Genomic DNA, 26,209 nt, shown 5'->3' with positions numbered 1-26,209 from the left:
AGGCCCACCACAGCAGTACCCGGTTTATTTCCCCGGTGAGCTGCGGTTCTCCTTTTCCCGGCACAGGGATGTGACACGTTCTGCTGTGCTGCCCCCCCAGTGCGGGGTGACGTCATTGGCCACCTGCAACACATTCCCGTCTCTTTTTATCTTTTCTGCCGCGGAGCCTCCCCGAGGCCGCTCTCCGGTGACGCATCGGGAGGGACAGACACACACACGGTTCGCCTCCCCTCCCGCCCGCCTTTCCCGCCCCGGAGCCGCACAAAGGGCCGTGTCCGTGCCCGTGCCCGTGCCCGCCCCTCCCGGGCTGGGCTGAGCTCATCCCGCCCCGCACGAGCCTCGCGTTCCCCGGGAACCGGCACGGGGTGAACGGCCCCGGGAACAGCCCGGGAACGGCCCCGGAACGGCCCCGGAACAGCCCCGGAACAGCCCCGGGCCGAGGCGGGAGGCCGGGACAGGTGGCGGCAGCGCCGCTGGCAGGGAGGGCCCCGAGCGACGGGGAAGCGATCCGAGGGGGCGGCGGCGGATCCGGGGCTGCGGGGATGGCCCGGGACCGGGACAGAGACCGGGACCGGGACAGAGAGCGGGACCGGGACAGAGACCGGGACCCGGACAGAGAGCGGGACCGGGACAGAGACCGGGACACAGAGCGGGACCCGGACAGAGAGCGGGACCGGGGGCGGCGGCGCAGGGACAGCCCCGCCCCGCCCCACAGCGCCGCCCCGTGGCCGCCACGGCCCCTGCAGGGGCGAACACTGATCTCTAGGAGAAAACTGAACACAAACCTGACAGGAGCAGAGCAAAGGCTTTCTAACAGCATCAGTTCAATCTTTATTTCATCCCCTGTTTCAGATTTACTAAATGCTTTTTGCTTTTGGAGGCTGTCTCTGCAGCAGCCCGGAGTGAGGGATGTGCCTGTCACTGCCTCACAGGGGATCAGTCACTCCAGGGGCACCAGAGCTGCCCCGGACTGTCCCTCCCCAGGGGCTCAGGGCTCCTCTGCGCCCAGCAGAAAAACACCCGAGTCAGGTGCAGATGCCTGTTCTGTTTCACTGCAAACTGAAATGGCAGAGTGTATCCTCCACAGAAGTTTTAATCAATCACTCACCTGAGGGACTCTTGTTCCCAGACCTGGTTTGTCCCTTTTTTCTTCCTCTACCAGCATCATCCTCACTGCACAGCTGGAGCAAACCCCTGATGGCACTGGAGAGGAAACACACACAGCTACTGGAACATTTTGCTTTCTAATCTGTGTGCACTAAGGGCTCCCAGCCGTGCTCACAGCACAGGGGTGCAGCAGGCAGAAAACACCAATCCACACCTCATGGAAAGATTATTTTGGGTGTTATTTCAGCAAGAACCTTTTAATAAGCACAACAGATGGTTTGTTTGAACTGTGCTGAACTGATGCTTACCAGGAAGGAGGAGATCCTCTTCTCAGTTTCCAGGCCATTGACACTTCTTTGAGATGTGAACACACCAAAACTTGCAGTTCTGTTTTACCTTGGACATGAACCTGAGCAGAGTCAGAGCTGCCAAGGTGCTGAGGCAGACATTCACAGCAGGGACTCAGCAGGCCCAATGTGTATTTAGAGCCATCAGTGCAAACCCAAACCCCTGAAGCAGCCACTGGCAGCATCAGAAGCTGCTTCTCCTGGAAGAGAAGAAACCAGTCTGTTGCATGAGAAGTGGTGACCCTGGCACTGCTCTGTTACTGCCTCACTGACACTGCATTTCTGCATTTGCTCAGGAAAGAGCTACTGAATTTAATTATACTGCAACAACATCTACAGCCAAAAAAGTCAACAAAACTGGTTTAATTTCAGAAAATGTGTTAAAATATATATATATATTTGTACATCAATTTGACACACTGCATTAGTTTACACAAATGATGGTCTTTCTTGAAACTGTATTTATGAAATGTACATTTTTAATTTAAATACTCAGTATACACTGCATTTAATCTGCATGTTGCATTTATTAAATACATTAAATCTGCAATGTAACAAAACGTTTTCTGCATACGAAATTCAAAACACCATTTTAAATGAACAAAAGATGGCTCACTTCATTTATTTGTTTTAACAACTAGTGCCTAGCACACTAGCTTAGCTCCACCAACACCAGCTGTTCTTTCTCTTTATTGACATTGTTCACAGACTAGTACATATTACACTAAGAGTGCTGGATAAAAACATGAGGTACGGAAGTGGTTCAAAGATTACAGGTCATGCAGATCATGCGAGACAGCAAAGAAAGTTGTGAATGAGAAAACACTAAATAAAAAATACATAAAGAATGTGCATTATAAAATAAAAAAAAAAAAAAAAAAAGAAAAAAAGAAAAGAAAAACCAAACCAAAACAAAAAAAACCAACAACCAACTCAATTACACAGCTTTGCTTCTTTGGTTACAAAGTAGGTTGAACAATTTCACAGCTTTTTATTCCCACCCAAAAAACCAAACCAAAAACGAAATGTCAAAAAGCAGAGGAATCATGGCCCCTTTCTCTCTATTAGAAAGTAGAAACAGAAATGAGCAAAGTTTTCTTCATCAAAATAGCCCATCACTTATTTATTATATCACAAGGACTGGTGACTACCTGTACAGATGCACTATGGTCTTCATACTTACACTCTATACAAAATTTACATTCAAGCTGGATCTTTACTACCGTAAATAAATACCAAAGGTCAATTGCCATTAGTGTTAGAAATATGCCAGGATTCTTTGTTCAATTATTGCCTAGACATTGTATCTATTAACGCAATCCCATCTATCATTTTACCCATACAGACATTTATTTAAAAAAAAAAAAAAATTCAAAAGTTCTGTGACATTGTTCATGTACATTATGAAAATAGCAGCCCTGTAATAAATAAAACAAATAAATGAAACTAACATAGGCAAATGTTACTTATATGAAAAGAACAGTGGCTCTGAAGAGGAATTGTTGCTCCTTACCAGACAGCAAGGCTCAAAGCAACCCGGGAGCAAAGGGAACCTCAGAGAGCCACCCGAGCTCCACCAGCCCTCCCTCCTGGAGCCCGGGGAGGTGGGGACAGCCCCAGCCTGCAGCCACAGCGGGGGCAGCTCTGGGAGGGTGATTGTCTAATACTGAGAAGGCCAAACACACAGAGAAGCAGAGCAGGCTGCTGGCACAGGGACGGGACGGGCTCACGCCGAGGAGACGTTGGGCTGCGCGGGCTGCGCCGGCGACGCGCTGCTGGGGGCGGCCTGCTGGCTGGACAGCTGCGACAACTGGTCGTTGTTGGACAGGGATTTCAACAGTGCATTTTCTCGTTCAAGTAAAGAGTTTCTTTCTACTAATTCTTTTATTTGTTCCTTCAGGACTTCCACTTCTTCTCTCACTGCATACATCAAATGGCTTTTCACTAGATCCTGCAAAGAACAAGGGGACGGTTACACCACGGGAAGGAATCCCTCACCCCAGCCCCAGGACTTACTGTCACTGCTCTCACTGCAGTAAGCCTGGAAAAACAAAGCACTCATCACCAAAAATTTATCAATAGATTAGGCTTTGAGCACAAACAACCCAGCCCTTTTGTGAGGTGGGCCTGATATGAAAAGCTTTGTCTCCAGCACTCCAGTTATGAGGAAGCCAAGGATGAGGATGACACCCCAGCTCCTCAGAAGGAAAGCACCAGCTCTGGTGCTGTGACCTGGGGTATCACCTGTGGTACACAGGCCCAGTCACTGAGGTGTATGACAACCAAATCAGAAATAAAGTTTTTACATCACCAGAAGCAAAACTCCAACAGCTCTTACTGGAGCTGAGCAGCACGTTAAGGATGGCACACCTGACCCTTCAGAAAAACCAGAAATTAACTCGGCTAGAGTGACAGACTGAGATATGCACTATATTTTCAGCACTCCTTCAAGTTCAATCACCGTGTTCACAGCAATTTGTAAGAAAATTAACTGAAAAACATTTCTGGGCCAACAGTAAAAGCAATAATGGTTTGTGGTCATTCATAGTTCATTCAGAAAACCCTTTTTTCAATTGATGTTGTCAGTCTGACCCACCTGGAGGGATATCATAGCCTCAGAGAAACACAATACAGCAGGAAACTTATGCTCAGTTATGAAACACATTAATCCTATTAGAAATAAAAAATTATATTTTACTTACCATTGCCTGTTCTATTTTGTTGTCAATGGCAACAACACTTGCACCAGACGCACTGTAAATACAATGAGAAAAGTCTGTGAGTGTTATTTTATCACTCAGGTAAAACCGTGCACCTTCAGGACTCCTGGATCATGCTGTCATGGGAAGGCTGAAGCTTAGAGTCAAGAATTCAGTACACATTCTTAGGGGGTGTCCCGTGTCCCTCCCACCCTCACCCCACCCAGCTGCCCAGTACAGCTGTGACTCACAGGAAACACTGCTCCTTCAGTTTATACCTTCTCATTCTGGGCTTATGACACCCAGAACCATAAAAATGCATTACAATAAACACTAAATCAACTGCTTTGATTCCTGGCCTCATTTTCCAGCTTTCTTCACTAAGGAAAATAAGAATTCATGGGATATTAATGGATTCTTACCACTAGCATTATTTCTACCAAACTGTTTTTATAAAGCAATGAAGAAAAAATCCTGTTATAATATTTTTTCTCTGGATTCACTTGAGTCCACCTTCCAGGTAAGGTGCTGCTCCTGGCTCAGCACTGCCCCTGCAGCCCGTGGCAGCAACCAGCAGGAGGGCGAGGCAGGACCAGAGCCCTGAGCCCTGTGTCACTCCCTGGCTCCCAGAGAATCCCCCCTGGATCCTGACAGCTGACAAACACAGGGCCCTGGGTCAGGGCCAGGGCCAGGCTTGTTCCACACTGGTGCACAATGTCCACCAGCACCCCTCAGTACACTGTGAGTGAGCTGTGTATTTACTCTGCCAAGATCCCAAACTGCAGCTCTGAATCCTGCAGGACAGAAATAATAGCAAGGGACTGTTTCCATGTTGTGCCACAGGCACACAAGGCAGCCCCTCACTCAGAGCTCTGGAGCCAGGATTTCAGCAGGCTGGGGTGTCCCTGTTCTCACACAGGCTCAGGTGTCTGTTCAAAGAGGGGCTGCAGCTCTCCCCAGGCCCTGTTCTCCCCCAGACCCAGGGTACACAGGGCTGCAGCTCTCCCCAGGGCACACAGGGCTGCACCCACAGCAGCCATCTCCCCCATCCCAGCCTGGCTCTCAGGGTCCCATTTCCCACCCAGCTCTGGTCTGACACAGGCAGCAGTTCCTGGGCAGTGACAGCCCCACCAGTGAGAGCTGCTGATAACACTCCCAGCCGTGGACAGGGCTATCAGCAATGTGCAGCCACTTTTAATAGAGTTAACATGGAGAAAATGCAAGGGTTGCAGTCATGCCGGAAAACTTGCCTCACTGGAATTGTGCAACTCACCAAAATCAAGTGTTAAGGAAAAAAAAAAAAACCACTCAAGGCTTTTTACAAAGAGTATGGCAATGTGCTGAGCAGTGCTAGTCACAGATGTGAAACACAGCTCAGCTCCTGCAGAGTGATACTGGCCAGAGAAGTTAATTTTGAGGGCTCCCACAGAACCATCACTACCAGCACTGGGCATCAATTTTGTAGACTGAGGGAGTAACAGCCTCCTTTTCTACAGAGTCAATCTTGAAACCCAAACCAAAAGCACTGAACACCCATTTCAGGAGAAAATTGTTCCAGTCTCTTACTGTCTTCTAAGCCTCTTTCAAACCCTAAACCTGCTCAGAATAAAAGCTATTTATAACTCATGCCAAGGGAAATATTCCTTTCCATGTTGAATTAACTTGCATTGGACTCATCTGGCACAGTCAGGAGTAGCCATGTCCATGAACCCCAAAACCCCAAGACTCCATGTCCCCTCACAGTCCTGCATGGACACCACTCTACATGAGGCAGCTCTAAGAGGTTACAACAGGAGGAGGGCAATTAAAGCACATTTGGCAGTGGGATCTATTTCCCCATCTTTGCAGCACAATCACACAACTTTTGTCAATACCCATCTAGTCAAACTCAGGATTGGAACTTGGTTCTTCTATCCCTGTTTCAGCTATTTTGTAGTGTGATTAATTAAAAAGTAAACACTATTACATCACTCCAGGTAAAGGCATTCAAGCAGTTCCATGAGGAAGACAGGCTGTATCTGTGTGGGGCACTGCAGAGACCCTTTCCCCCGTGTCCCTCGTGCTCTGAGCTCCCCTCTGCCTGCTGGTGGCTGCAGGAATTGTCCCTCCCTGCAGTGCGGCTGGGATGAGCCAGAGAAACCACTGCTCCACCACACAGAGCCCACATGCGACACAACACCACTAGTGCTGGAAGCTCTAAGGAGCTCATACACTATTTTGTCATGTTCTTGCTGCCCTCATCCCACAACAGCTGTGCCAAGACTGAAATGCTGAGTCTGGATTCCAGCCCTGCTCCCTGCACACATCCCAGCATCTCTCCCACCTCCAGCAGGCAGGGACTGGGACCACACAGACCCCACTCTCCATCCAGGGGAAGCTCCACACTGACAGAGGGTGCCTCGGTTTGCCGCCAGGATAAAACCTAAAAGCTGACTACACTTCACTCACTTTATAAAAGCAGATGAGAATTAGCTGTTATGGTAGCACAATTCCTACATGATTTTGTTTTTATTCATCTGACAGTGCTCCCAACACCAAGCAGCTCCTGTGAGATGTTCATGAGCAGAGCCCTCCAGTGACAGCTCTCATGGGAAACTCCAAATGTGCTGCCAAAACTTAAAATTTTGTACTTCTCTCAAATCCTAAATTCTTGACATGAAATTCCAGTTTGCATAAAAATATTTTATCCCGTGGCTGCAGAATGACATTTATGAATACAATCCAGTCCTTATGAAAAGGCCAGGAAGAAACCCAAAAAATCTCTTAAATAAGCCTTTTTGGATGACTGAACGGAGAAAGTCTGACACATTCTGTGAGTGCACCATCCACTGTAGAGCCAATGCCCCAAACTGCAAATCCTGGAATTAGAAGAGGAAAGACACCATGTAGCTCTTGTAAAAAAAGACCAATTACTGATTGTTCCAAGAGCTACAGAAGTCTGACAATTATTGTCAAAACTGCAAAACAATCCACTTCAAGTACCACAGGGCAGATGAAGGGGTGCATTAGGCATGTAATACCTGTTTTCAACAGTAAAACCCTCACCTCACACTGAGCTTCTGCAGCCCAAGTATCCATCAGATACACTGAACAGGGCACACTCCATTCTGACTTGGACCTCCCAGTTAAGGTCATGTCAATGAAGGCCCTACCCCAAAAGATATTACACTGGTACACCAAGTTCACACTGAAGCCCACAAGGTACATGACAAGATTTACTGTCAGCAAAAACATCAAAGAGCCCCCAGGCACAGTTTGCCATTCCCAGAGATGGATGGTAAACCCAGTGTTTTCCTATCGTAAACACCAGGTAGACAAAACCCCATTTTGTCAGAGAAATCATCTTTCAGTAGTTTAAAAAAAATCTCAGTGGCTTTTGCTTTACCTATTCAATTGTCTTTATCTCAACTGACAAGTTCTCTCACTTTTCTGGGAGGAGGGGGAGCTGAGCAAGTGGCTGCATGGGGCTTAGAGCTGGCAGGATGGAACCAAGAGAGCCCTTTTTGGTACCCAGTGTGGGGCTGGAAGGGTTTGAGATAAGGACAGCTTTGACTGGGATGTTCTGGATTGGATGGATAGCTGCTCCTGCTGAGCAGCTGTTGCCTGGACACTCCTGTGCTTGCCATGGGCTTACCTGCCCGAGTCTGTTAGAGCCCATTGCTGGTTAGTGGCCACACTCTGCTCCCACTGCTGCCCCATTGCTCTTATCACCTCACTCCGTGCCTGGAACACTTGATAACACCCACCAGCGTGTCCCTGGACTGGCAGGTGCCCAGGGCAGCGCTGCCACACTGGGCAGGCTGGAGCTCCAGGCAGGACTGTGACCATGGGTGAGCCAAGGGGCAGCAGAGACAGAGCCACAGCCCCAGAGAGCCCCAGCACTGGGGCAGGAGGTGCCTGAAGGGGGCTGAGCTGTCCTGGGATGTCTGCACTGAACAGGCTCCTGGCAGAACCCGGGGCCCCCCAGTGCAAAGAGAAGTGCACCCTGGAGCAGATGTGCTGGAAGGATCTGAAGCAGCCTGTTCTTCAAAGACTGACCTTGTGGGAAGGGCCCAGCCTGGAGAAGTTCAGGAAGGAGTGACTGTCTCTGTGGGTGCTGTGCTGGAGCACGAGCAGTGTCAGACTCCCTGCAGGCTGTGGTGAAGAGCACAGCGAGGGAGGCTGCAGGACCCAACCTGACTTTGGTCTTCAATAGCTCCACACACACCCTCCTGTCCTGAGTGACCACCATGAGAGAGGGAGCCCAAAGTCACAGAGTGAACCATCTCAGTGGACATCTGTGGGCAATCTGCAGGCCAGGTGCACAGACTGCAGGAATGACACCTTGTGTCAGAGCACAGGATGGAAGGGTGGTGGTGGTTAAAGAGGCTGTATTGGATACTGTGTGACCTGAGCATGAGGCAAACATGATATGGGACACCAAAGCTCTGTCCAACAGCCTCTACAAGGCAAATCCTCCTGGAAAGCACCACCTGTGCTTCACTTTAAGTCACTTTAAGTGGGAAAGGAGTGGGTCTGACAGAGATCCCCAAGTAAAGTGATCACCCTCAGCTCTTCTCTCCCTTTTGCTGTTGTTTCTTTGAATCAAACTATCAACCAACCTTTCTGTAAGCACCAGTAGAGTACAGTACACTGGAGTGTTCCCACTTGTTTTGCTTACAAGTGAGCTAAGGCCCTGTGGTCATTTATTCTTTCCCCTCACTGTTTACTCATTTATGAGCTACTGTCTTACCACTGGCTGAGCTATTCAGTCCACCCAGAGAAATCTTTTCTATTCTTGGAAGAGGTAAGGCCTATTTAATTAACCTCCAACATAAAGAGATTTGATAATGATAACATCCCAATGCAATCCAGCCTGGAAAGAGGACCTGTGTGAGTATTGCAGACTTCCATTATTTTTCTATGTCAAAGCCATTTGAGAATGTGTGATAACCTGAGGCAGTGAATTCACCACCTCAGGAGTTCCCACACACATTTTATGAGTTAATTTATACTGTGAAGGTTTAATGTTTCACACATAAACTCAGTGGAAACATAAGTCCCACCACTTTAAATTCAAATTTACCAATAACGTCTGTGCTTTAGGCAGACCCACCTGAAGCTGGTATGGCACCTTTCCTGCGCAAAGACAACCCAGGCCAGAAGAGCAATCACCCAGACTCACAGGAATATGCCAAGAAGCCACTGATCCTTTTCTTAAACCATGTAAGTTGAAAAGACCAACACATGAGACTTGCGCCTTCAGCAATACCTGTGTGAGCACTGTGCAAGAAAACAACCCTGCTAATGTGTCAGTAACAACCAGTATTAACACTTACTGGTCTGAGTGTCAACCAGCACTCTTCCTGCCACACTGTGTTGGTGAAAAATAAAATAGTTTCTATTCACTGGACCAATTCAGCAATCTCTTGTTCTCTACTGAAGTAGCTCTGCTGATTTCAGCAAGTCCCCAGACACAGCTACTCATAGGGGAATAATCCATATTTGTTAGAAAAAATACTAGAATTGCAAAGAAAGATTTTCTGTTTACACCAAGGTCTCCTAAGTCAAGCCCCTCAGGTTGACAAAGTACCTCTGAAAGAGCTGCAAAACCCAGCTGAGAGTTCCCTGCCAGCAGACTCAGCCCTGTTGCTCTGCAGTGTGCCATGGCCCACATTCTGTGATGGGCAAACAAAGGATTCTGAGGAAGTCACACGAGTTTATTGTTTCCAGAGCAGTGATTTTTCTTTCCCAAACCAGAGATGACAAAAAGAAGCCCCACACCATGGTGGTGTTGCAGCCCCTGCCGTGTCCTGCCAGGGCTCCCAAACCAGCTGCACTGCTCACTGATGCCCCTGGCATTCCCTCCACCACCTTTCACTGGAAGTTTAGAGCTGAAAGCTGCTCAGCCTCAAGTCATCCAGTGAAGGAAAGCTGCCTAATGTGATCTTAAAATCCAGTAACTGCAGTATAAACGCAAAACCTGAAAAACCCTGTCAAAGACTTTACAATTTGAATGGATTTTAAGCTGAAAACATGTATCAAATCCTGATGAATTTCATTCTGTGTTCTCACAAACACTTGTTTTTGCCAGAAAGACTTTACCAGCAAAGATGCAAGGTTATTTTAAAGGCGACCATTTACATTCTTCTACCCGAATTTAATGTCCTTCTATATCCCACATTTCCAGCATTTGCTTCAGGCATTGTACATAAACCTCAGACTTGTTAAGCCTCCATCTTAATAATTCATTATTTGATTTTAGGGTTTTTTGAATTAGCTTCCTCATTTTAAGATTTATTTTGAGGCATGAAAGTAGAGAAGCAGCTAACGGCTAGACACAAAGTGACCTTTTGGTCTACAAACCAAATGTGTACTCTAAGCCCTGAAGTTTGTTCCAGTGAAATAACAAAGTCCTTGAAACCTAAATACCGACTCTGTTCCATAAATACAGGGAAGCAGCATCATCCAGAGCTTAAAGCAAAAACATAAATTTTCCCAACTTTCTGCTGAAAAAGGAAGATGTGCTTTGAAACTGAGCTTAATGCCAGCACCCCAGCAACACAAATTTTTTTTAAAAAACCACTTAGCATTACTTATAACCTTCATCATTGTGCAGTATACAAACTGTTGCCAAGCAAACTTTAAAATGTTCAGTTGAGCTGTGCAAGTTAAGAAGCCTTTCAAGTCAAATACAGCCAGGACAGTGATGAAATGGTTATCAATACTTCAACAGCCAAACAAAATTTACATTCTACACAGCTTGTTAAGCAAAAGTTTTGACAAGCCAGAGCAGCACAAAGCATTAAATCACATCACTGGGACTTTGACTTAATGCTGACAAAAAAAAAAAATCCCTCAAAATCATTAAAGCACAGGAAAGAAACAGTTTGCAGCTACTGATGAATTAGTAATGCACTTCTCTCAAGTCCTATCCATGCCATGTAAGACTGTGGCACTTCACTGCAGTTTCTCACCACGAGTTCAATGCTAACGTTGGAGATTTACTTTGTCCTTGATTTATTTGTCCAGTTCACCTGTGTTCCCCATCCAGCTTTACTTGAGAAGAATCAAAGTAAGCCAGGAAGCTTCTTTTCCTGGTTTAAAGATAGAAATATCTTAACTTTGCCAAAATTGTGTTTAAATGTATTATTTTCATGATGTGTTTTCTGACACAGGACTCAATGCCAAAACGTTTCCTCTTTTGGAAAGGGAAACTATCAATATTTTGGCAAAGGTCAGCTAGGAGCTGACTAGCATTAAACTCTGAGCTTACACAACACGTATGACACATGCATAATGGAAGGAGGAAGGAAAAAAAAGTCACGTCATATTTTAGAGTTTAGTTCCATGTTTCAGCACAAATATTTCATTTCCACGACCATTTTCACCTGTTCAAACTGCAGAAGCCCAATGTGGAGTTCACAGGCAGCAGTTGTGTGCAAACACAAACAATGAGAAACTCGCACAGAGCAAAGCAGTTCATGCATACCTCAGCATGTATGCATTCCATACTCAAGCATCCATACCTATCCCAGGAGGCCTTTGACTCGTGTAACTTGTTGAAATTGAACGCTTGGTAGAATGCAGTTGACGGATTCCTATGAGATCCAAGAATCAGACAGACATATTGAAAATGGGCACGTAATAAAAATACCAACTCTCTTAATTCAACCTGCGTTACAAAGTGAATTAGCTGCCCAGACAGGTTAAAATATTGCCTGTAAGGCCCTACTGTTTCTATGGTTTTGCACTGAGGACACGGGGATCCAAAACAAAACAGTAATTCTCCAGCCCTATGGATTTCCAGGCTATGTCAGGCTGCTCGGGCACAAAGATGAGACTGTAAGGCCAACAATGAGCATCTCCCATCCTGCTGGAAACGCTGCAGAGGCTGAGCTGACCACCACCCTAATGCCAAACATACCTGAACCCAAGAGACACTTTTGCCGTTTTTGGTATGTCCCAAACTACCTCTGCACACAGTACCCAGTGTTTCCATCCTCCTTAACCCCCACTTTACACTCAAAACAGATGATTCCTCCAAGGGGACCTGGAAGTCGGAGCTCAATATGCCACATTCAAACTACGACAGATCAAGTTACAACTGAAAAAAGATCCAGCTAGAAATAAAAAATGGAAAGTCAGCTACCTTTGTAAGCACCTCTCAGTCACCTTCCCACTTCCCCTTCCCGAGGTGCAAGAGCTGATGGAGGCCCTGGCCATCCCTCACCAGGAGGCTCTCACAGCAGAGCACAGAAACCCTGCTGAAATCCCTACACTGTGGCCACATTCCAACACCAGTGCCAAGGCCCTGAGGCAGCCCCACAATGGCAACTAAACTGACAGTGTAATTAGAAAATCTCACTTCTCCAAAGTCTCATCCGAAGGTTTGTTGTGAACCAGACCCTGGATGACGCACACAGGTCTCTGCTGCCAGTGGCTGCAGCAGAGTTACAGTGGAGCTCAGAAATTCCCTTCCTCAGGCTGCCCATCCTCACGTGGGCAGAGCTATATCAGCCCTGGAGACAAATGCAACAACCCTGCTGAAAAATCTTCCGAAATGCAAGCATGAGCTCAAATTCCTTTTAGAACCAGTTTGAAAATGAGAATATCAAAAATATCAACACTGGAAGTACAGGTATCAATCCCTTTTCTAAGTTTATGGCATGAGTATTTCTAAAAACAACTGTCTTCAAGTTACTTAATTATTTCAATTGAAGTACAATTACTATGCAGTAGAACTCACATAAAAAAACCCAAAAAACATCACAGAAGTAGTGCCATAATAAAATTATGAAGTAACTAGATTCTCAGGGCAGGTGTATACCAAAAATCTTGCAAAGGATAGTGGTATTTGTGTATTATCAAAGATCAGGAAGTGCCTGAGTTTAAAGTGTCTGTCACTCTGCTTCCCACCTTCAGCACTGTACTCTTAAGAAAAAAAAAAATCCATGTGAGTCTGGAATTTAGCTTAAAGCCTGTTAGAGAAGTTGCTTGATGGAAACTGATAAACAGCACACTCCAATAACATCCACATTTTCCTACCAAGCACTGCACACAACTCAACAAGTAATTACAGAAGAGCAACACAACAGCTAAACCATCAAGTATAAAGACTAATGCCTGTGGGTTCAAGTAATAACACTGGCTTTGGACTGGACACCAGCCTGACATACAGAGGCTGCTGCACAGATGCCTTTTCACCAGCTACTTCCTTTGAAAGAAATAGTAACACCATTGTTCATGAACAACTTTCAATCCTCAAACTACTTACCAACCTCAGCAATTGAGGGCAACAACAAGAACACATGAAAAATAGGACTTTTTTTTACCCAAATAAAAAATTCATACCACCTCAGACAGTTCTCTCTTAACCTCACCGAGTTATTTTCCTTAGGTTTGAGAACAGGAATGATGCAAAACATTCAAAAGGCCTAAGCACCTGTCTTTGAAGAACATGGAAACAAGAGGTCAGACAATCCATGCTCAATATCTCTAAGGAAAACCAAAGAAGAACAGAAGCACATATTTATTGCCCAGACAGCAGCAAGCTCACATGAGTAACCTTTACAGAAGCTCACTTCAGCCAAAATTCTTTCTGAGAACAATGAAGAGATCTCATACAGAAAGCCACAGGAGATGTGACCATGTCATGAAATGAGTTGAGCTTTTAACCACCTTGCATGACATTTTTGCTGGTGAGAGCTGGGCTCACACAAAGCGAGCCCACCACGGGCACTGCTCTGTGCACGGGGCTCTCCAGGGGTGCAGTGGAAGGATAATTCATCACTGCCCTGCCAGTGTCTCCTCCAAGTGTGCTATGGGACACTTTAATCCATTATTTGGGCACTGCAGTACAACTATCTCTATACCTGCAGATGATCTGCAGGCACTCTGGACAGCAGGAATAGAACTCAGGAAGATCTTGCCCAATTGGAGCAATGGTCTGAAATAAAAAGGGTGTAATTCAATAAGGATAAGGGGGAAGCAGTCAGCTCTGGTAGCAATAATCAGCTGCACAAGTACGAAACATGAGTAGCTGACTGCAATTCCACAGAAAATAATCTAAACAGAATTTAAAAAATAAAAGCCTTGCAAGGGTGCCAAACCTCTACACAGGATGTACAAAGAGTAACTGAAATCTTGCTTTATTCAGCCTGAGTCCTTAGCTTCAATTTCATGGGCAGGTTTGGATAGCAGCTCTCCAGAAGGATAAATGCCTATCAATTCTCATAACCCTGATCCTAGAAGTAAGGGCATTAATCATGCAGTAATGCATCAGTAGGATGGGGAAGTCAATACCAGTCTTCCAGTTCCCATCCCATGCACAGAGATACAGGAACTGGGCATTTTGCCCAAAAAAAGTGTTCTTTGGTCACATTTATCAAAGGAAGCACACTGGTGGAACTTTGTGCATCTGTGTTTTTGTTACAGAGCCAGAACTGAACAAGCACCTGGAGAAATAAGTGATGGAAAGACATTTTGAAGAGGGAATCAGCAAACTAACATATTCACCCTTTTTAACATCAGAACTACTGGATAGGTAAGAGACTCAGTAGTAAGGTAAGTACACATTCTGAGCTCAAGAGAACTGTCACCATACATGGATATGTTTGTGCACTAAAGGACAACAAATTAATCCCTCCTTAGTATCTGAAGTTTATAAAAGATTGGACGTACTTTCAGGCAGAAATATTTCAAACCCGAGGTGGTTTTCAACTCTGCGTCTCAGTGTTCCCCCAGAAAGGGCTGTTTACTGGGGTACTGACTATGACCTGCAGCAGGGACTGATTACAGCTGGTCCCAAAATTACAGCCCTTGGCAGGTTCATCTGGACTGGGGACTCGATGGTCACTTGATCACAGTTTACCAGGGAACTCACAGCACAGTTTATGGTATTTTGAGATGTTTACACTTGTAACAGAATTCCTTCTCCATCCTTCTCCTTTTAAAAGACGTTTCACTTTATTTTTAGCACCTACTATTTAAAGCAGCTGCAGCTTTGAATGAGCTTTCTTTCATAAGGCTCAATCTACGGAACAGTAACTGCAGCACAAACCTTTGCAGGAGAAAACTGACGGACTAAATGTGGGGGAGTCAATACAAAATTAAGGAAAATAATATCTCAAGTTCTGAAGTGATGTGTTTAATTGCATATTCTGTTCATGCAGTTCCTTAAGACCATTATATTTGCTATACATACCCTAAAAGGCCAGCAAGAATTCCAAGCTCTAACACTCAGTTTTAGGTGCATTCCAGCTACAGATAACAGGAAAGGCTGACTCAATGACCAACCCACATGACAGTTTTAGGGACAGTGGCTCTCAAACACCACAATGGATTTAAAGGGCTTTCACAGGCTATTACAAAATAAAAATATTGTAACAGCATAAAGAAAGCACACTGCAGGGAGCTGATCTTCACTGGAAAACCCAAAAGCAGTAGCCCATACTTCTTTACCTTGCTCTCAAAATAAGATTTTGAAAAATAATTTCCAGCAGTGAGTAGAAGTCTCCAAGAAGAAGGAAATGCAGACAAACTGTCTCAAATATACAGAGTATGAAGCCTGGCAGAGGCACTTCACTGATCACTTGCCTGCTCTGTTGAAACACTGGAATCATCCTTCCCCTGCTCTGGGTGGGCTTGAGTATTTAAAAACAACACCAGGGATATTTTTCAACCCCTATCAATGCTATTACTTGTTTTATGTAATTATGAGGTTTTAATAAATAATTAAAAAAAAAAAAGCTTCATTATTACCTGTGCTGGGTAATAACCATACACTATTTCTGAAGGAGCTTTGCTGAAAAGTTCAAATAGTGAATTCCAGTATGATTATTTAATACTAATCATAGAGATAATACAACAATCTTCTAAGTATCTTCTCATTCCTGATTTCAACAGCTGCAGCTCAAATCTCTGGAGTCCAGTTCTCTTGGGTCCCACAGATTGGTCCCAAGCCTCAGGAATGCTGCACAAACTGCAATGATAACAGCTTTATGGTTTCCAGGATCAGTGATGACCCTTTCCATCCTCAACATGCTGCATTCCCCCTTTCCAAAGGCAGTTTGGGGCACTCCTGTCCCAGCCAGGTACCCACGGCTCTCACTCCTCCTGTCCCAGACAGCGCTGCCACAGACACGTTAATTAACACACCACCTGCTAATGAAGCACGGCTGCTCTGTGAAGGCTGCCAGGGCTGTCAGTCAGGCTGAACTTTAATTACATCATTTACAAACTGTCTGAGGACTGATCTGAGAGCTTCTGTTCTTAAATCAAAACATGTAACAAGTGTAAGGTTTCTTGTACTAATGATTTGTCTTCTGACTGGATGTGGCCAACCTTCAGTTCTCAGAGGGAGGATACAGAACAAAGTAGTTCACAATGACACACAGCTTGGCTTCCAGGCAAAAAAAACCAAACCTGCAGCATATCACATTTTCAGAGAGAAATTTAGTGATTACAAGCTGATAACAGCAATGCAGAAACTGCCTGATCTAGTCAGGGATTCTTGCCTCAATCAAGCAGCTTTCAGGAGAAGCCACAGAAAAACTCACCAATATTATCCATGTTTGAAAGAACCAAGAGAAGTAAAAAAAAAAAGCCACCAAAACCAAAAGCAAACAAAGTCTTATTGAAAATAATGCCCATGGTCACAACAAACACCTTGAACTGCACTTCACATGGGCTGGAGCCCTTCAGCATCTACTGATCTCTGCCAAAGAATATCACTATGACATGAAACTCCTGCACACAATCCCATTCCAGAGAGCAAGCTCTGAGCACTCCTACCCAGCAAACCCTGGTATAAAGGGCAGAGCAAAATAATAAATTCAGCATTTCTGAAATAAAAAAGATCCACATTTGCTAGTGTTGCATTACAGATCCAAAAATCTGCAAAACCCCTCAAAATTATTGACTTTGATACAACATGGCTGTTATGTATGAACATGTTATTGCAGATGAACAGGCTCCTGCTGACTGTGATGCCCACAAAACCTGATTTTCTCAAACACACTGATGAAGAGAAAGCTGCCTGTGATTTCTGGGTAAAGTGGCCCTGCATAGTGGAACAGGATTTGAAAACTCATCCTCAAATAAAGCTGCACTAAAATGAGATTTCTTTTTCTCCCACTAAGTTGCAGTGACAACACTTTCAGCTATTTCAGTCATCTATAAATACAAAAGGCTCCTTTTTTTTGACAACAAAATATTTCAGTATCTGTGGAGGAAAAAAAAAAGAGTGGATAAAGCAGCTTCATGCAGAGTCAGACAAATCCCACCTGTCCTGCTCATGTGATAATGGTCAGGAATGCATCTAGGAGCAAACGTTTCAAATTACACCCTTCGCTTTAAAAAAAGATATTAGACCCTAGGCCATGTATGGCATGGATATTTACACAGTATATTATAAATCTGTCTGCCTTCCCACACCATTTGGAAAGTCTCTACCACTCAAGTTTCAGGCCAGCCTATACTGTTGGAGGGTGCTCACCACTTAGTTTACAGAAAAAGTATTTTTAAAAATGCATTCATAGGGTTGGTCAAGGTATTTACAGGCCTTGCACCCACCAGAGAGTGTTCTACATAGGAGACATTCCCAAGAGTTCCCATCCACACTCCTACAAAAATAGCCAAATAAATTGATGGAGAAGCAAGCAGGGGTTTTTAACCCTCATTTCAGACCACCCCATCCTCTACTGGATATTAAATCTGCTTGAGATGGATGCAAAAGCTTCAGACACCTCAGTGAAAGCAGCACCTCATCTGCAGGCTCACACACCTGCCACCCCGCTCCCCTCCCAGACAAACAGGTCAGGACTCTGCCCTCTCTGCAGAGGGGTGAACGGTATCCTGGGCTGCACAAGGCAAAGTCCAGCAGGTGGAGGGAGGGGATCCCTCCCCTCAGCACTGCTGGGGCCACACCTGCAGGGCTGTGCCCACATCCCGTTCCAGTCTGTAACCTTTAGCTGCACCAGACAAAGCCACCAGCTGTCAGTGCCACAGGCCCCTGACACCTCTCCAGGGCACTAATTAACATTTCTACCTTCTCCCTGCACTGACAAAAGCACTCAGGCAAGCTGTCACAATCCAAATGCATCCTTCATCGCTTCAAAGGGAGAACAGATACACACATTCTTGGACTAATTTTGCTTTGCTTGACAAAGAAAATTAAGACAAGCATCCAGCTGTCCTTCATGTAGCCAAGTAATTCACCTGCCCTGCCCGAGTAAAAATAGAATATCCCATAAGGCAAAGATTTCCTGGCACTTAATACACATTTGTATTTATGAAGTGTGAAGTTTAAAGATAGAGAATAATTTTCAAGAGGAATGAAAGTACAATCTTACTCTGCACTTCAAGTGACCTCTTACGTCTGCAGAATCTTCTCAGAAGACAGTGGCTTTAGCAGTTACTATAAATACTTCTATCTTTATACTTTGTCAAATATAGGAATAAAAGCAGACACCTGTGCCTGACAATCTAGATTTATTGAGCAGAACCATCCAGATGTACTTTAGCAGGAGGAATCTCACAGAAGTTTCTTAAGGAATCATTGCTGGCACATAGAACACAAACAAGGCTTGCATTTCTCCTGAGCAACAGAAACAGCTAATTGCCAGCTTTAAACCAGGAAAATTAATATACAGCCTCAACATGCAACAGGCTGGTAACTCAAATATCCAGTACAGTAACTGGGAGGAACTCCTCTTTACTGTAGTGTCACCTGAAGTCATAAAAATCATCAGCACCTCCCATAAAAATGCAGCCTAAGAGAACTTTCAGCCCTTCTGGAGTCTGAGAGCAGTTTGGTAGTCCTGCCTTCTCAAAACTTCCAAATACTTCAGTATTCAGCTTTTAACAAGAAGTTTAAAATAGCTCCCATAAAACATATGCTGTTATTTCTGCCTTACAGACAGCACTCAGAATCAGCCACGGAACATTCGCACTCCTCTATATGAGACAAGGAAAAAACCAACCCCCAGCAACTCAAGAGTCTGAGACACAGGGAACCTCTCCTGTCAGGGCTGGTCACTACAGCCTTTAAAACAACTGAACAGTATCACTGTGAATTTCTTTCGACTTTTTTCCCCTTTTCCTCCTTTTAATAACTCTCTCACCTGAAACATTTGTACCTCATTAATTTTAACAATGTACCGAGTCCTCCTTAACAAAGGCATTTGAATGTTTAAACTGGGAAACAGGACTGTCAAGCAAGTTACCACAGTTTTGTTTAGCTATCCTGCACCACTCCAAAACTGCACAGCACAACAGGCTTTCTACCAGTCAGAAACTCATGCAGTGCTGCAGTTACTTTCGGTAATTTTTGTTATAGAAGATACAGCAAGCAGCGAACACAACCAACTGGAGTTTCTTTGCATTAACATCATTTGCTGCCAAGAGCTGCAGAGATCACTCCAGAAGTCCCAGCTCAGTTTTTAACCTGTCACACCAAAGGCTCTCCAGGCTCTGGAGTGTGTCTGTCCAGGTTTCATTCTCACCTGCCTCCACACACACCTGCAAACCCAGGCCTTCAGGAGGGGAGCTGAGAACAAGTCTGCAGCTGTAGGAGAGCTCAAACCCCTACAAAGTTTATGAGCAAGGTGAAGAAAGGGATAACACTGAGTACTAATGCAATTCAATCATGTACTGGTATATATTTGCAGAATATTTACCATTTACTTTAGGAGCACAATAAAATATATATCTAGGGCAATACTTAAGCAATCCCATGCCCAGTTTTGTCCTTATATGATGAACACGGTCTCGAGAGCACAGCTCTCCCAGCAGTTAGTGCTCCACACAAATATGTGATTTAGCTGAGCTGGGAGACACGCTGCAGAGGGCCCTGCACAATCGGGTTCTCAACAGCTCAGCTGCCAGAGCTGACAGTTCACAATTGCAGCCATTCATTCGTGTTCCTGGAATACAGCCGGAACAGTTCAGGCCGGGCAGTTATCTCTGGAAAATGATCTATACTCTGCTCCTTTTCCAACAGCCCCAGTAATATTTTGCCCCAAAAGTCTGCCAAACATGTAGGAGGTTTGAACAAGCTTTCTCAGTAACATTCTTTTAACAGAAGCAACATATTTCTTTTCCTCCAAGAGCCAAAATAAAGTTATTAAACCAGATGAAATATTCTGCTTGTCAATTACAAATTTGTGTATACATGGGCACAAGGGTAGAGCAGAGAACCTGACACACACCAATACCAAAATCCTCTCAGGTGCTCTAACTGCCCTCCCTCCAAAATAATCAGTACTAGTGCTGAAGTCCAACAAAAGAAGAGTCAGAGCAACTTTGAAATCTAGTTCTAATTGTGTTTTTACACAATCAGTATTTCTCAGGCTCACTGTTTGAGGCAGCAATACTCATCTGCCTCAGTATCAGTATTAGTTCCTCCATCCTTTAATACTGCTGCAGTTTATTTTATTTGCAGCCACATTTAAAGAGAAAAAGAAAATAACACTGTGTTATGATGTAAATATTTCCTAACTTTCACACAACTATTTTTCCTTTTTAAGAGCTTAGCAATTTGGACACATCAACTGAAATGTTGGCTTTGCTTTTCAAGGAAGGTGTGACACACAAAAGGCGTTTTTCTTTTTCATTCTTCTGGACTACCTATCCACCCTTTCTCTCCCCCACAGACAAGATTTTCCAATTAATTGATTCTTCAGTATTCATCAGGTCAATGCAAGAAAACACAGTTTTTAATAGACTATTGTCAAAATGTACTGGGCTATGGGAACAGGAAATTAAAAGTCTTTGGGCAATGGCTTGGAATAAAGTAATCTATGAACAGTTCTCTTTATGTATCAGGCTAGATCACCTCCACTCCAGTAACCTTAGATGTTGATTGGTTTAAAACAGCAGACTATAAGATAGGAGTAATATAAAACACCTTTTTTTCAGAAATACATTAACTGACCAACTTTTTACATCATGTTCACTGTATTGCTGACATGCTGCTCTCAAAGAATTTCCATCTTAACTATTTCACCTTTAAAACAGTTCCTCTTCCTATTCAGAATGGTGAGTGACTTTCCAGATAAATCCAGAGCTGTACACTACTGCTTGATGAGTCACTGCTTTAGAACATAACTACAGGAGAATGATCTACACAAGTCTGTGAAGCTTCAAGTACATGCAAATATTGAAGAATAACTGAAGGTGCCAGAAGAAACACAGATAGATACCTGCCTACACACTGAGCCCCCTTTCTGGGAATGTTACACATTAATAGTAAGAAAGACAAAGAGAAAAATGCTTTCCACAGATTGATCAGCTTCAATGACCACCAAGTAACCCCTGTGAACTGAGCTGTGTGCTAACTTCCTGGACCAGCCAGCACAAACCATGACTCATGATGTATCAGCTCCCTTTGGGCCTTAATAGCTTTATCAGTGTCAACCCCCATCCTATTAATGACACTTGAAGGTCTTCATTAACTATTTCACCACTGATTCCAGTAGATAGGGCAGCTGGGCAAAGCCCAAAGGCACAATTTCAATGGCTGGAAAGAGGAAAAAAGCAGGAGCAAGAATAGAACAGCAGACAAGGAGGAGACAGTTTTACAACAAAGCCTGCTCAGAGAGTAAAGCAAATAAAAACCAAGAGGTAGAACAGCCTTAACAAGCTGCCAGGTTTTCACTCTCACCTTTCTCTGTCTGCAGCCAGTGGAAGCCAGGCTACTGCTTGAGGGGAGCAAAGAATAAACTTTGATCTACTGTCTCTGTATCTACCTCCTAGGCTATGTATGAAGTCTAGGTCCATTTAAGGTGAGCTTTCACGGCTCACCAGGATCACCTTCCCAGCTGGGAGAGACTCTGACACCATTTGTGTGCCCCTGGCTTTCTGACAGCCCAGCACACGGCACAGTTTTATCACCCGGTGCAGAAGCTGACAAATGACACACAGGCACTCCTTCACTGATAACCAGACATTAGTTCCTCCACTGAACACCCCAGTGTGGCCTGTCAAACAGAACACATTCAGATCCCAGATCCCATTTCCATTTCTTACCCAGTTCTCATGGCAAAGTGTCTGAAAGAGTCTCACACCACATGAAGCACCACTGCAAGGTGGCAAGTTCAAGGACTAAACTAGAAAACTAACTTTAGAAATCACTGTTCTGGTAAGAGCATCAAGAATTGACTCACTGGAATGCCACACAAAGTTCGATGCCCCTAATTTGAATAAGCAGGACAAGTTTTTCTCTGTCTTTACACAGAAGTGATTCACGTGTCATCAAATAAAAAACGCATTCCTTTCTTTCTGATTCCTGAATCAACAGAATGATCAAACACCAGACAAATCACCTTCTCAAGAAACACTGAGCTATAAAAAGAACCCCGCAACTTGAAATCTAACCTTACTTCCTTCCACAAGGCAGTTTGTCAGCCAGGTTAGCAATCCTCTTAAGGTAGGCAAACCGTGAATAAATTTTAAAGTTTTAAACTTTTTTTCTTGTCAATCCTTTACCACTTTAATCAGAACCAGCACAGGTTTCCAAACCACGGCTTTTCCTTGCAGAAAAGCCCAGCAGTTACTTTCTCAGACACAGTGTCAGCCAGCTGCAGAGAACACGGGCCTGCATTAAACCTGCTCCTGAACTCTCCAAGCACCACTTCGAGGTGTTTCTCCATCCCCTGCACCCAACCCCACAGACACAGCTGCTTCACTAAAACACGCTCAAAGCAACACTGACTGTATTATCTTCATGTCTGGTGCTATCCCAAAGGGAGGGAAGACTTACAGAGAAATTCACCACAAGATCTCATAATGGCCTAATGCCTGTTTTTAAAAACAAATGTATTCCCAGCAGTACTGACAGCAATTGTTGGGACTTAAATTCAGCGCTCAAACACCGTTGGATTCTTCTTTCCCTCAAAGAAGTGAATCAAGTGGTTCTGGCCTCCAGAGCAGTCTGACGTGTCTATGGGAACTGCAGCCACACACCCACCCCTCTCCCGGGCCCTCTCAGGAGTCTGCTCACACCACACCCCTCTGCTACAATTCAGAGCTCCAAATCACTTTCCAATTTAAAAAAACTCACTGTAAGGTGAAGTGTCCACATCTTTGCCCAAGCAGTGTCTGTTTTCTCAATACAAAGGATCATTCTCTGCAGAGCTTTCCCTGTACACGGATTTGCACACAAATCCACATCCGGGGCAGGTACTTTCCTTACTAACTGACACTACAAAGTGTTAACTCCAAAGGAGGATAGAAATCGAGAATCTGTGTTAAAGGCCCTGAGATAGCACCACACAGATTTAACACTGCAATACAGTGTCATTTTAACCCAGCTGTCATTGAAGTGTTTTATAATGCAATTCAGGAAAAAGGAGAACAGCCCTTCTCACATCCTGATGCACTGGCTACAAAAAGACAGCTTTCAGCCTTTCACTTTGAAGAGGTCATATCATTTGGGCATTAAGCAGCTTTCAGGATACTTTGTACCCCATTTTGTGAGAAAAGTAATGGCACTCACACCCTGCAATAAACCAGTACAATTCACTACTGACCTAAATACTTTGCTATGGTTTGCACTCTTAAAATACAGTCCAGATGAACCTCAGCATGACTTTCTGAAAATACGAATTTACAAAAAACACTTGGCAATAGCTTGAACTTTTTTCCCCCTAAAAATACAGATCTTTTTTACGGCATTATAAAATAATTCATACCTGTCTTCATCACCATCAACAGGAATGGGTATGCCAAAAACAGAGCTAGCAAGACTGTTCATTGGAGTACTTGCAGGTAACTGAAGAGGATTTGCTAGAGTGTCTGGAATGGGAGGCTTCACAAGAGGTTTATTTTCAGCTATAAGAGAAAGTGGTGGCTGAGGTAGGGGTTCCGATTTTCTTCTAGTATCATCGATCTGGCCTGCTAAGGACTGGGCCTGGGTCTGGAACTGTCCGAGGCTGGCCTGAGGCAGACTGGCGGGGGCGCTGGGCGCTCCTGGCATCATCGAGTGCCCGACGTGCTGGGGCTGCACCGCGCCGGCGCTTCTGCTGACAGCAGGGTGGCTGCTCAGCTGGGACTGCACCAGCGTGGCAGGGACGTTTGGCATAGTAACAGAAGCTGTGGTGGACACACTAGGCACACTTGTACCGGGCACGACCGCAGGCACGCTCTGAACTCCGGGGACCACAGCGTGGGGGGCGCCGGGCACTCCTGACACTTGACTGCTGGCCCCCATGGGATGCTGAGTCACAGATTTCTGTTGCACAACCCCCGTGTGTCCGAGGCCTGGCTGCACCACGGCAGGCTGGCTGGCCTGTGCCTGGGCACCCTGCAGCAGCCCCGAGCCCTGTCCCAGCGCGTCGCTGGGCTGCGCTGACACCCCCATCACCGGCGCTCCCACGGGCGAGGGGCTCTGGCCCGTCACCTGCCCCACGGCCAGGCTGGAGGCCACAGTACTTGGAGCAGAGCTGGTAGTAGCCTGCTGAATAGCTCCTTGAGACTGCATAATTGTCATGTGCTGCATGTATTCTGCCTGCCCAGGAGGCTGCGTCGGCAGTAGATGCACCGGTGGAATCTGGGACTGAGAATAAGCAAATTGTTGAGGCTGAGTCACTGGTATGTTTGCCTGCTGCACCTGCTGCTGGGCCACAGGAATGCTCGACTGCCCTACTGTCACATTTGGAGGTGCCATGCCTTTCCCGTTGGGGCCAGCCTGTGAAACACCCTGTGGATTTACCTGTGGCTGCTGTGGCACTATCATTTGCTGACTTGCTCCCGAAGCCCCAGAAAACACGGGCTGAGCACTACTCTGAGGCACGGCCCCACCTACGGGCTGTTGCGGCTGCTGCTGTTGCCCAATGACAAAACTAGGTTGCTGTAGAGAGGACTGGTTCATTTTCTCTGTCTGAAGCAGCTGTGACACAGCAGCCAGGGAGCTGTCAGCTATAGAATCGGGGCCATGGGCTGACGCCGGCACGGCCGAGATGACAACAGAACCTCCCGTGGCACCGAGGCCACTGTCCCTATCTTGAGCAGCCTGCTCGAAGGTGCTGCTGTGCCTAATGCAATCTCCAGTCCTGCCCAGAACACCACCGCCATCCGAGTCCCGGTCATAGTACTCCATACACGTCCATCGGCCTCGCCTGTAGGGCTCCCCAGTACCGTGGTCCAGCTTGATCACCCTGAAGCGGGAGCTGCAGGCGGCCGCCGCCGTCTGAGACATGGCCCCGGGCCCGGCGGGTGCGGGGGGCCCCGCGGAGGGCAGGGCGGCCTGAGCCCCGCCGCCTGCTCCCCCCAGGGCAGTGCCCCCGGGCAGGGGCACGGCCGAGCTCTTGGGCACGGCCCCCCCGTTGGGGCCCGCGGCCGCCCCGGCGGCAGCCACGGCCAGCTGCCCGTCCAAAAGGAGGTTGGGAGAGACGCTGCTGGGAGTTTCGGCCTCGCCCACGTTGTTGAGAGTCTCTTCGGAGGAGCTCCGCTCGCAGACGTCCTCGGGGCCGTAGTCGGTGGCTCGGGAAACATCGAATATTTCAGAGGACACGTCCTCGGTGCGCGACTCATCCGGGTCATCCAGGCTCTCGGTGTCCTCGGTGATGCTGCTGGCCACCTGCGCCGTGGTCACGCTGGTGATCTGGAAGCAGCTCTTCTTCTTGGCCGGCATCTTGGACATGGTGCCTCCGCGGGCAGGGGCTCGGCCGGCCGCGGCCAGGCGAGCGGGGCGCCGGGGCGGGCTGTCACGGCGTGCCGGCCGGGCCCCCGGCGCTACCGCACATCCTCCGGCGGCTTCCTGCGGCGGGCGGGGGGCGGCGGGGCTCCTCCTCTTCCTCCCCTTCCTCCCTATCCGCAGCGCTCTTCCCGCGGCCGGGCCTCCTCCTCCTCCTCCCAGCCGCCGCTCCGAGCGCCCCGCGGCTTCCTGCGGGCCGCACCAGCAGCAGCAGCAGCAGCGGGCCCGCGGCCCGCCCCGCGCGAGGGGCCCCGCGCTGGCCGGGCGAGGCCCCGTGTCCCCCCCCGCTGTCTCCGCGCTCTACCTGGAGACCAGCGCCAGGCGCATCCTGCTCGCAACCGGCCCGCGGGCTCGCCCCACGGGCAAAGCCCCGCCGCGGG

At 46.4% G+C, this 26,209-nt stretch overlaps 1 protein-coding gene across 2 annotated transcripts; it reads right to left on the bottom strand.

Moving 5' to 3' along the window:
- Positions 1 to 1,961: 1,961 nt before the first annotated feature.
- Positions 1,962 to 26,042, bottom strand: TSC22D2 (TSC22 domain family member 2). 2 transcript variants are annotated; one of them, XM_083869042.1, is made up of 4 exons: positions 23,827 to 26,042; positions 11,662 to 11,733; positions 4,157 to 4,208; positions 1,962 to 3,405 (listed from the first exon to the last, which is right to left on the bottom strand). In XM_083869042.1, the coding sequence occupies exons 1-4, from the start codon at positions 25,773 to 25,775 to the stop codon at positions 3,181 to 3,183; spliced, it is 2,298 nt and encodes a 765-aa protein (XP_083725168.1). In that variant the 5' UTR covers positions 25,776 to 26,042; the 3' UTR covers positions 1,962 to 3,180. The 2 variants fall into 2 exon arrangements, with proteins under 2 accessions (XP_083725168.1, XP_083725169.1); XM_083869043.1 differs by lacking the exon at positions 11,662 to 11,733.
- Between the last annotated feature and the right edge of the window lie 167 nt (positions 26,043 to 26,209).

This window comes from Zosterops lateralis, assembly GCF_965231275.1.
Source record: "Zosterops lateralis genome assembly, chromosome: 10".
In the NCBI taxonomy this organism is placed as follows: domain Eukaryota; kingdom Metazoa; phylum Chordata; class Aves; order Passeriformes; family Zosteropidae; genus Zosterops; species Zosterops lateralis.
Note: the sequence above shows the minus strand (reverse complement) of the source record. Positions and strands in the feature narration are given on the sequence as shown.